This window comes from Neomonachus schauinslandi, chromosome 6, assembly GCF_002201575.2.
Source record: "Neomonachus schauinslandi chromosome 6, ASM220157v2, whole genome shotgun sequence".
In the NCBI taxonomy this organism is placed as follows: domain Eukaryota; kingdom Metazoa; phylum Chordata; class Mammalia; order Carnivora; family Phocidae; genus Neomonachus; species Neomonachus schauinslandi.
The window spans coordinates 124,278,555-124,290,781 of record NC_058408.1 but is presented as its reverse complement, the minus strand read 5'-3'; the positions used below and the strand labels follow the sequence as shown (position 1 = coordinate 124,290,781).

The 12,227-nt window shown below is 45.8% G+C and overlaps 1 protein-coding gene across 7 annotated transcripts in view; it reads right to left on the bottom strand.

Annotated features, from left to right (window-relative positions):
* ZFYVE27 (zinc finger FYVE-type containing 27) overlaps positions 1 to 7,326 on the bottom strand; it is an 81,297-nt gene extending 73,971 nt beyond the window's left edge. For 4 of the 7 annotated variants that reach the window (XM_044916119.1, XM_044916120.1, XM_044916121.1 and 1 more), the window contains exon 1: positions 5,702 to 5,732. In XM_044916119.1, the coding sequence (XP_044772054.1) occupies positions 5,702 to 5,732 (31 nt within the window). Of the gene's footprint in view, positions 1 to 1,180; positions 1,252 to 5,701; positions 5,900 to 7,155 lie in introns of those variants that run through there. The other 3 variants (XM_021699771.1, XM_044916117.1, XM_021699770.1) reach the window with 1 other exon arrangement.
* Between the last annotated feature and the right edge of the window lie 4,901 nt (positions 7,327 to 12,227).

The window sequence follows — 12,227 nt, the reverse complement described above, 5'->3', positions numbered from 1 at the left end:
TGGAAGCCTTTCCTTTGGCTTTTAGAATACCACAGACAGACCACTGTGAACTGAGAAATGGGGAGGCTGAGAGAAAATCCAAAGGATCTTCTTCCAGGTAGCAGGGTACCCCCAGAGCAAGCTAACAGAGCACTGGGCACAGAATAAATGCTAGTTAAATATCTGTCATAGGAGAAACAGAAAATGAGGTCTTATGTGAAAACCGGGTTTATTTTCAACCCACTGAATCCGTATCTGTGTAGGAAATAAAGGAGACACTTGAGAAATGCAAGTTTGATAGAAGAATGAATACATGAATAAAGGACCCCGCTCCTCAGAACATTCTGTCTCAGGCCTTTCACACATCTCCCCCCAGGGGTTCAGCTTTTTCTGTAGCCACCTGTCAGTTCAAACAGGAAAAGGGCTGGGTCCTGGTATATCTTGTCACAAAAGGTCCCCAGGAGACATCACTACCCAAGATCTCTAGAGCCACCCACCTGTCCACACATCTACCTCAAAGGCTTCATGCCACAGACCCCTCACAGCTGGTGACTGCCCAGCAGCTCCCTCCAGGCTCACCTGCTGAGCCAGAGAAAATCAACGTATGTGGCAAAAATCTCTTAACCATTCACCTTCCTGGCACCTTCACCCCATGTCATGCCCCCACTGACCCCAGAATCAGCTTGGAAATCAAAATGGAAAAAGGTCACAACACCAGTATTCAGTCAAGAAGGAAACAATAATCCCTGCTCGGCAGGGAGTCTGCTTCTCCCTCTGACCCTCCCCCCTCTCATGTGCTCTCTCTCTCATTCTCTCAAATAAATAAATAAAATCTTTAAAAAAAAAAAAAGAAGGAAACAATAATAATAGCTACAATACATTGGCTGCTTACTCTATGTCAGGCACCATGCTAAATGTTATATACAGGCTACCTCGTTCCTCACAACTACCCTCTCAGGAGAGCACTATTATTATCCTCCCTTTAGAGATGAGGAAAATTAGGCCTTAACAAACAGGTTAAAGAACCTGCCACCTCAACAACCCAGCCAGGATTCTAGCCCAGAGTGTCTCTCTCCAGAGCCGGTTTTCTGACATCAAGCAGACATGGAGGCCAACTCCATGGCAAGACAAGTGGCCACTTCTGGGAATTCCTTCCCACATCCATTCACAAAAACCCCCTGCCCCTGGAATCAGTTCTTACCCTCATTCAAAGTGAGGAACAAGATGTTGAGGCCCAGGCAGGTCAGCAAGGAACACAAAGGCATCTGCCACCTACAACACAAGAAAGTCCTGGTCACTAAAGATGGCCACTCCTCCAGTTGGGGTGGGGGGAGGAGACAACCATCACAGGTGGGTCATCAAAACCAGGAGCAGGAGGAGGGGGCCTGGAGCTCAGAGTGTCAAAGAGAAATGAAAAGTGGGCCTCTCACGTAGACAGGCAACTGGGAGAGGAGTTAAGGTCACACATTAGGCCCTGGGATAAGGAAAGGTATCCTCTCAGAATTAGACCTATGGAACTTTCTCCCAGAAGGAGAAGAATTTATAAAATATCTGTTAAGAAACCCAGTTAATACTGTTTAACCGTGTTTTGTAAGGTTCTGGTCTCTTTAAGAGGTGACAATGACGAACTTTCTTCTTTAAAATTTTCCCTTATTCTTTTTTTTACAATTTCACAGGAACATATACTCACTGTGCAAGATCCATCTAATACAAAAATCAAGAGAACAAAACGTGAAGGATTTCTGTGACCACATTTGTGACTTTCTCTGATTTCTGAAATTTTGAGATTTTAACATACATTAATCCAAAAGGAGAAAAAATAATGAAGATTTTGTGTGTTTTTTTTTTTTTTTCAAGATTTTATTTGAGAGAGAGAGAATGAGAGACAGAGAGCATGAGAGAGAGGAGGGTCAGAGGGAGAAGCAGACTCCTTGCTGAGCAGGAAGCCCGATGTGGGACTCGATCCCGGGACTCCAGGATCATGACCTGAGCCGAAGGCAGTCGCTTAACCAACTGAGCCACCCAGGCGCCCCGATTTTGTTTTAATATATCAAAAAAGAAATTGAAACTGGAGTATAGCGTTCTTTCAGAAGACATGCCCTAAGTGAACTTGAACAGCCGGAAGCACATGAAGACCCAGCCCCCACCAACACCACCAAATAGCAGCGCAGAGGCCCCAAAGAGGAAAGAAAGAAGACCAGAGACTTGAGTTGCTGAGGACAATCAAATTCTGCTGGCTTCGTCCCTGATAAAGGATATTTAATAGGGGAAAAGGAGCACAGATGTAACAACAAAGGCATGGACGCCTATAGTCTAAACAGCAGTGTAGGGGCGCCTGGGTGGCTCAGTCGTTAAGCGTCTACTTTCAGCTCAGGTCATGAACCCAGGGTCCTGGGATCAAGCCCCGCGTCGGGCTCCCTGCTCAGCAGGAAGTCTGCTTCTCCCTCTCCCACTCCCCCTGCTTGTGTTCCCTCTCTTGTTGTCTCTCGCTCTGTCAAATAAATAAAATCTTTAAAAATAAATAAATAAATAAAAATAAACAGCAGTATAGCATCTATAAGGTCAGCCAACTGAGGAAGAGTCAAAGAGGAAAACAGGTAAGCTGCTGGCAAGCAATGTATTCAGAACTTCAATGTATTTTTTTTTAAGATTTTATTTTATTATTTATTTGATAGAGAGAGAGACAGCAAGAGAGGGAACACGAGCAGGGGGAGTGGGAGAGGGAGAAGCAGGCTTCCCGCTGAGCAGGGAGCCCGATGTGGGGCTCGATCCCAGGACCCCGGAATCATGACCTGAGCCAAAGGCAGATGCCCAACGACTGAGCCACCCAGGCACCCCCCAATGTATTTTCTTTTGCTGTGATTGAGGTCTTTCAGCTGCTAAATGAGGTTCACTAAATTATGTGCTTTTATTTTTTTGCGGGGGAAGAGGGGGGTCAGTGGAAGGGCAGAGGGAGAGGGAAAGGGAGAATCTCAAGCAGATGCCCCGCTGAGCATGGAGATGACACAGGGCTTGATCTCACAACTCTGAGATCATGACCTGAGCCGAAATCAAGAGTCAGACACTTAACTGACTGAGCCATCCAGGTGCCCCTGCTTCCATTTTTTTGTGAAAGTTATGAGTAAGGGAATGAAATGACCTCTGTCTGCCTTTCTCTGAAAACCCAGCATCCCCCACTGTGCCACCCTAATTAGGCCTCAGAACCAGCTAATGGCAGCTATAAGCGTAAGAGCAAATTAAAAGTCTGGTCTAAGGGGGCGCCTGGGTGGCTCGGTCGTTGAGCGTCTGCCTTCGGCTCAGGTCGTGATCCCAGGGTCCTGGGATCGAGCCCCGCATCGGGCTCCCTGCTCGGCAGGAAGCCTGTTTCTCCCTCTCCCACTCCCCCTGCTTGTGTTCCCTCTCTCACTGTGTCTCTCTGTGAAATAAATAAATTAAATCTTTAAAAAAAAAAAAGTCTGGTCTCAGGACAATCCCATTTCAGAAATAAACACATCATAGAGCCACTGAAGTCACTTTCACTGTAAAACCTCCCCATTCTTTCTCATATCTTTACTGACACTTTGGTCATAGAGATCCACCTACTAGAGTAGCTGATCCCAGAAGAGAGGTGTCTTTTAAAAATCTAATGCAGCTCTAGGCTTCAGACCTAACAGACAAAGCTCAAGATTAGGTCCCTCTTGAAAGTCAAATCCTCTTTACTAAGAAAAGAACAATCAAAAGCACAAACTAATCGGACAGCCATTTTCACAGACCAGTGCTCTGTCTCCCAGTGGCACAGAACCACAAGCTCCTGGAGGCTCTTTAGGCCAAATGCTGCTGCCCCTCCATCCAGTTTTAATCAATCCCACCACATCCTCAGATTTCTAATTTCATAAAATGGAAAAATCCTAACATATGAGTGCCAAGAAACGCTAAGAGACCAGTGGTGGAAAAGGTGAAAGGCAGGCTATATTTAACTTTTGTGCTTTGCCACAGAAGGGTAAAACACACAAACATACTCACACACCTGCATGTGTGCACAGCAGAAAACCCGAAGACTAAAATTCATTTCAGCTGGATGGTCACGGTGGGATTATAAAACAAGCCCCTCATACCATCATCTCCCCTATCCCTTGCACCAAGGGGACAGTGATCTAATGGTAGAGAACACTACTATGGAATACAAACTCGCTCACTTCTAGGGCTGATGCCATAAATTAAAGGGGTTCTGAGGTGAACAAGAAAAATTTAAGGCCTTGTTCAGGGAGTAAATAATAAACCTCCCACTATTTCCAGACTGAGGTAAGAATGAATATTCAATAGCACTCTTAACCCAAGGTTAACCCAGGTTAACCCAACTCCACTCACCCTGCCTCCTGCCTCTCTCAGAGGATTGGAAAGTTTTATGAGAATCTGATGAAAACTAGAAGCTTCTCCCTTAGAAATACACATGTGTGTACATACAAAGTTTTACGTGTAGTCTCAGGAGGTTCAGTGAGCCCTCAAGCCCCACTCACAAGCTCCAGGTTATGAATGTCTGCTCTGTAGGACAACCAGGTTTTATGTGGCTCCCAATATTAGGAACACATGACCTTTATGGGGGAGGGAGTTTCACTTGAATATGATCCAACCTTTAAATCTAACTTCCAATTTGCACCATGAGGAAGCAACCAGACAAATCTAAGTAGGAAATTCTCCAGGACCGTCAGCTCTGTCTCCCGCAAGTCAGTATCATGAAAAAGAAACTATTTTAGATTGAGAAGACTCAAGGGACATTATGACCACATAGAATGCACAGTCCTGGATTGCAATCTGATTTGACCAAAACATGACATTCTTGGGACAACTGGGGAAATCTGAATATGAACTGGGTATAAGATGATATCAAGAAATTATTGTTGGGCGCCTGGGTGGCTCAGTTGGTTAAGCGACTGCCTTCGGCTCAGGTCATGATCCTGGAGTCCCTGGATCGAGTCCCGCATCAGGCTCCCTGCTCGGCAGGGAGCCTGCTTCTCCCTCTGACCCTCCCCCCTCTCATGTGCTCTCTCTCTCTCTCTCATTCTCTCTGGCTCAAATAAATAAATAAAATCTTTAAAAAAAAAAAAAAAAGAAATTATTGTTAACTTTGTTAGGTGTGATGTTGCTTTTTCTCATTAAAAAAAAGTCCTTATTATTTAGAAATAAACTGAAATATTTAGGGAGTGAAACAGCATATATCTGTCCTTAAAATTCTTTAAGATAAGAAATAAAGTGAGCTGAAAAGGGAAAAAAGAAATTATATGGAGGATGAAAACCAAAGCAAAATAAGAACAAAAAATTTTGAGCTCCGTAATCCTAAAAGATTAGTGAAAAGGGTACCTGCTTATTCACAGGTACTTGTATTTAACTTATGTTCAACTTTACATCCTAATTTTAATATTAATTATGCTAATACTGATAGAAAAGGAAAAAAAAAAAACTTTAAGATTTAGAAGGCCCGATGTTCAAGGCTAATTAGCAGTCCTGAGGTATGTATGAGCTTATTGAATGACAAAGAAGAAACTCTGGTGAAAGACCATCTGGTTCCCAGGGCCTGCCTCTCCTGGGGTAGGTCTGGAATAAGCCCAGGGAACCAATGGACCTCCCAGAACCACTCCTCACAAGGGCAGAAAGGACAGCCCAGCAACTGCCTAAGTGGCCAGCACAACTATGGAGCAGAAAAGCAAAAGGTCTAGCTGGTCAGAGCAACTCTACAGTCTGTTACCTGAGCAAGTACCGGACACCGTCACCTGCATCCTTCAGGGGTTCCAGGTAGATCTCCAGCCTCTTGTAGGACAGAACCAAGTTGAAAAGATCAAATGCCGGGGACTTGGTAGGGGCAGGTGGAGACTCCAGGGGAACCTCAGGCATCACGCTGGGGCTCACCTCTGGCCCACTCCCCTCACGCTCTGATGTCTGCATCCTGCAACCATAATAATTCCTGACATTTGCATTGCACTTCCAATCCCCAATACACTTCTCCTTACATTAGTCTATGTGGTGCCTATAATAAACCTGTGAGGTAGGAAGGGTTACAGGTGGAATACCCATTTCACAGAGAGGAAAAACGTTCAGCAGGGTGAAGTGAATTGCCCAGATATAAATCCTGCTCTTCTGACTCTCCAACTAATGTTATTTTCCCCACAGATCCATCAAGAGTATAAACCATAAAGACCAAGCACACATGGCTGCTGGGAAGAGGCAGCCTGATGTCTAAAGAGAAATGACGACCTGGAATATTTTTCACCCACTCCTGACCTGGTTAATTCCTACTCATCCTTCAGGTAACGGCTGACACATTGCTCCCTTGATCTGAGAGGTCTTTGCCAATGCCCCCAGTCTGGAATGGGAGACCCTCCCCAATAATCCCAATGGATCATGTACTTGCCCTAACAGCATTTATCACACCAAAGTAAAACTCCCTGCTTTCTTGCGGGTCTGTGCTTCTTAACTTGGGAGCTCCACCGTAGATCAAAAACTATGTCTTCCATTTACCACTGCTTCTGCACACAGTGGAAGGTTAATTAATGCTCAGTGAATGAGTGAACGAACTGTCCATCCTCTAGGACTCCCATGCTTTCTCCCTCCCCGCCACATCTTCTAACGCTTCCTTCTCCTTTCTGTTCCCAACAACTTCCTGGACCATTCCTGCCCATTACCCTCCCTTTTCCCTTGAACCCCACGGGGCAGTCACCTCCTTCCATAAGGCCCTGTTCCCATCTCCCCTCTCCGATGGGGAGACCCCTCACCCTCTTCCCTAATTTCAAAGTCCTACCCCAAACCCTAAAAAGAAAAGGAGGGGACAGAAAGGGCGGAATCTTGACGCACAGCAACATAAGCCAGTCCCTCGCAATGGACTGCGACCTGACCTGGGATTGGGGGTGTGGGTGGGGATGTGACCAAGGCGCCACTGGGAGCCCGAAATACCCGCAGGTGGAGCTCGGACTAAAGGACCCAAAAAAGCCCTGGAGGGGGTGAAGCTGGTCAGCGCCGGCAGAGGCCTGGACCACCACCCCTCTGGAGCCCACGGAGCCCCTTCGGGCCCTGCGGCCCAGACCAGGGAAAGCCACGCCCAAAGTCGCTGGGCCAGCAAGTGGCGGCCCCCGCTGCGTCCAGGCGCCCAACTCCACACAGTCGGCAGAGACCCGGAGGTGGGGGGGGTGGTGACACCTCACCTACCCGGTCGCTGGGTTGGTGGGGGAGGGGCGGGGACGGCCAGGGAGCCCTGGAAGGGCCACTAGACCCCGGAGCGTTTCCTCAGGGCCGCCCCACCCCGAGGACGCGCCTCTTTCAAAGGCCGCTCTGAAGTCGCAAACCGGAGAGCCTCCTCCGCCTCCCCCGCTGTCGCCGCTTCCGGGACGCGAATTGCTCTGCGGCGGCGTGTCCATGACGTCATCACGCCCGCCCCGCCTTCCGCTCCAGCGTTTAGCTCCGCCCGCCCTAGCACAGGTGAGCGCCCTCGTCAGCACTGCGCCTGCGCATCTTTCCTCGCTTAGCCCCGCCCAGATTCAAGTGGGTCACTGAGTGACCGCGATTCACGAAATATTGCGGAGCCTCGGGAGCACGAGGTTTACGGCCGTGCGCGCCGCTTTGGTCCAAATCCAACCCATTCGTCTAAGCAGGAGTCAATGTTTGTACCTCTTCTCTGATTCTCCCAGCTGGAAGGTATCATTTACCCCTCCAAACAGCTGGAACCTAGACAGATCCAAATCCCCACACCGACCACTAAGCTATATTCAGAAATCCTCATACTTCTCAGAGGAATGGGCCTGGCTTTGTGGCTGGGCCAGGCTTGTCTGCTGGACTCTGCCTCTCCTCCTTTAGGATGAGTCTAGAAGTATAGAAAAACATTTTTTTTTTCTTTAATAGCTTAGCTACCTGAAATTTCCCAGGTAGTTAAGTAAATCAGTAATTTACTCCAAAGGTAAATTTTGGTTTCTTTGCAATTCCTTGTTGGGTGGGCCTGGACCACTGGCCTCACACTGGCTGTGGCCAGTAGTATTATTGGTTCTCTCTTCTGGCAGCTCTGCAATTGAGAGATAATATTAAAGAACTAGACATTATTCGGAGGGAACACTGGAGGATATAAGAAGGCTCTAAAGACCAGAAAGGGACAACAGTCACGACCAATATCAATGAACAAAGGCTTCCCCCGGTAACTAGACACTGGTCAACTAGACTCTGCTTTTGGGAGTCTAACTTAATTTTGTATAATGAAGTTCTCCCAGTTCCTTCTTTCCCTTCTCCAGCATTCTGAGTCTTCATTCTTTGCCTCAAATCCTAGTGTCACTGGTAAGTGAAAGAGACTGAAGGAGAAAATAAAATAGTAAAAGAGGATAACTAGGGGCGCCTGGGTGGCTCAGTTGTTAAGCGTCTGCCCTTGGCTCAGGTCATGATCCCAGTGTCCCGGGATGGAGCCCCGCATCGGGCTCCCTGCTCAGTGGGAAGCCTGCTTCTCCCTCTCCCACTCCCCCTGCTTGTGTTCCCTCTCTCGCTGTGTCTCTCTCTATCAAATAAATAAATATTTTTTTAAAAAGGATAACTAATAGGGGCGCCTGGGTGGCTCAGTCGTTAAGCGGCTGCCTTCGGCTCAGGTCATGATCCCAGGGTCCTGGGTTCAAGCCCCGCATCGGGCTCCCTGCTCCGCGGGAAGCCTGCTTCTCCCTCTCCCACTCCCCCTGCTTATGTTCCCTCTCTCACTCTGTCTCTCTCTGTCAAATAAATAAATAAAATCTTTAAAAAAAAAAAAAAAGGATAACTAATAACTTGACATTTTCCAGAGGTTAGTCTTTGCATCTCTAAGCGAGGGTGTGTATGGCCCACATGACTGACTCATAAACCTCACTGTGGCCCTTGGAGAAATACTAGTGGGAAATGCTGGGTAGAAGAGGCTGGAAAATAGGAGTGGGAAGAGGAAAGAATGTCCGAGAACACCTACTTCCACCAGATGGCTCCCTCACGCACTCTTACACAAACCTTGGGAGAGCAGCCTTTCACCTTGGAGTTTCTTGTCTTGTGGTCTCTCCTGACACCATTTCCACCACATACCAGATTTGTCATGCTTCGAGGTGTATTCATTATTTCTTTCTGTGTAACAAATTATTTCAAAACTTACTGGATTAAAACAATAATAAATTTATATTTTCTCACATTGGTTTTTGGCTTTTGGGTGGTTTCAGACAGGAAATGGAGAGCAGCTTCGTGGGCGGTTTTGGCTCCAACTTTCATGAGATTGCAGTCAGCTATTGGCCACGGCTGCCATCATCTGAAGGTTTAATGGGGCTGGAGGATTGGCTTCCACAGTGGCTTCCTCACACAGCAGACAAATCGGATGCTGGTATTCTTATGTTGATAGGCTGGAAGGAGGTTTCCTTCCTCACTTGGCACTCACCAGAAGACACTTTGAGTGTCCTCCTGACATGGTGTCTGACTTCCTACAGAGTAAGAAATCCAAGAGGGAGGCACAAGATCCTCTACGATATAGCCTCAGAAGTCACCCACCATCATTTTCACAAAATCCTATTGTCTTTACAGGTCAGAACTATTAAATGTCCCAAAGCATAGTGGGAGGCTTATACAAGAGCATGACTACCAGGGGGTAATCATTGGGGCCAACCTGGAGGCCATCTTGGAGGCTAGCTACTAAGTGCTGCTCTGTGGGCTTAGAATACCCTTCCTCCTCCACCTGACCTCTTCCCACACACCTTTCAACATCCAGCTTGAATGTCAAGTCCTTTGTGAAGCTTTCCCCAAATAATTCCTCATTTCTTCCTCTGTGTTTACACAAAACTCTGATCCTATTAAGCATCTATTACCTTGCATTTCAACCTATCTCTAGAATCTCCCTTTGTTCCTGAGAGCAGGAGACTACAACTTAACAATCTTGGCAGAGCCCCAGTTTCTGCCAAGTATAGAGCTTTGGCATAGTAAATATTCAATGAATGTTTATTTTAAAAAAAATGAATAAGTTTATAGCAGCAATGTCCACAATAGCCAAACTATGGAAAGAGCCAAGATGTCCATCAACAGACGAATGGATAAAGAAGATGTGGTATATACATACAATGGAATATTATGCAGCCATCAAAAAAATGAAATCTTGCATTTGCAATGACGTGGATGGAACTAGAGGGTATTATGCTAAGTGAAATAAGTCAATCAGAGAAAGACATGTATCATATGATCTCACTGATATGAGGAATTCTTTTTTTTTTTTTTAAGATTTTATTTATTTGACAGAGAGAGACACAGCGAGAGAGGGAACACAAGCAGGGGGAGTGGGAGAAGGAGAAGCAGGCTTCCCACCAAGCAGGGAGCCCGATGCAGGGCTCGATCCCAGGACCCTGGGATCATGACCTGAGCCGAAGGCAGACGCTTAACGACTGAGCCACCCAGGCACCCTGATATGAGGAATTCTTAATCTCAGGAAACAAACTGAGGGTTGCTGGAGTGCTGGGGGGTGGGAGGGATGGGGTGGCTCGGTGATAGACACTGGGGAGGGTATGTGCTATGGTGAGTGCTGTGAATTGTGTAAGACTGATGAATCACAGACCTGTACCTCTGAAACAAATAATACATTATATGTTTAAAAAAAAAATGGGGTACCTGGGTGGCTCAGTCATTAAGCGTCTGCCTTTGGCTCAGGTCATGATCCCAGGGTCCTGGCATCGAGCCCCACATCAGGCTCCCTGCTCAGCAGGAAGCCTGCTTCTCCCTCTCCCACTCCCCCTGCTTGTGTTCCCTCTCTCGCTGTGTCTCTCTCTGTCAAATAAATAAAATCTTAAAAAAAAAAAAAAAGAAGAAGAAGATAGTAGGAAGGGAAAAATGAAGGGGGGGAAATTGGAGGGGGAGACGAACCATGAGGGTTCTAGACGAAACTGAGGGTTCTAGAGGGGAGGGGGGTGGGGGATGGGTTAGCCTGGTGATGGGTATTAAAGAGGGCACGTATTGAATGGAGCAATGGGTGTTATATGCAAACAATGAATCATGGAACACTACATCAAAAACTAATGATATAATGTATGGTGATTAACATAACATAATAAAATAAAATTTAAAAAAACTACAATGAAATACCACTTTGCAAAAATAAAATAAAAGAAAATAAATGAATAGAACAGAAAATAGCAAGAGTTGGTGAGGATGTGGAGGAACTGGACCCCTTGTGCACCATTGTTGGGAATATAAATAGTGCATACTCTATGGGAAACAGTATGTCATGTCCTCAAAAGATTAAATATAGAATTATTGTATGACCCAGCAATGCCCCTTCGGGTATATACCCCAAAAGAACTGAAAGCGGGGTCTCGAAGAGATATTTATGCATCCATGTTTATAGCAGCATTACTCACAATAGCCAAAAGTGTGGAAGCAACCCAAGTGTCCATTAATGAACGAATGGATAAATAAAATGTGGTATGTACATACAATAAACTATCCAGCCTTAAAAAGTAGGAAACTTCTGACACGTGCTACAACTTGAATGAAGCTTGAGGACATGAATGCTGAGTGAAATAAGCCAGTCACAAAACGACAAGTATTGTACCATTCCACTTCGATGAGGTACCTGGAGCAGTCACATTCATAGAGACAGAAAGTGGATGCCAGGGGGCTGGGGGCAGGGGAGAGTGGGGGGTTATTGTTTAAGGGAAACAGACTGTCCATTTTGCAAGATGAGACGTGTTCTGGAGATGGTTGCACAACACTGTGAACATACTTTAATACCACTGAATTGTACACTTTAAAACTGAGACTTTTTATGTTACATTGTGTTAAAATGTATGTGATGTGAATTATGTTTCCATCAAAAAGTGAATGAATAAATAAAATAAATATTTGACCGGTAAGTGTTTTTAGATTGTCTTTAATATTTGCATTTTGCATTTTCTCTAGTATTTACACTTAATATTTGAATATAGTTTTTGATTAATAACTCACCGCCATTGCTCTGAAAAGAGTTCAATAAATACATCTTTATGTTCTTGTACCTGGGAAAGAAGTACCCTTGAGTAATGAGTTTCCCAGCTGTGAGGCAGTGAGTTGTCAGACAAACACAGCAAGGAAATGGATGTCTGCAGTTACATTCTGACTCAATAGCTCTTGGCAGCCATGAAAACAACTATTCATCAAACACAGGCACAAAAAAAGCCTCACAGAGCAAAGCAGTGAAAACCTCAGCAATAAAACCTTGTGGCCTCCTGTGAAAGAGACAGTTAACTGTCCACCAAAAAGTCTCATCCACTGGTATAGAG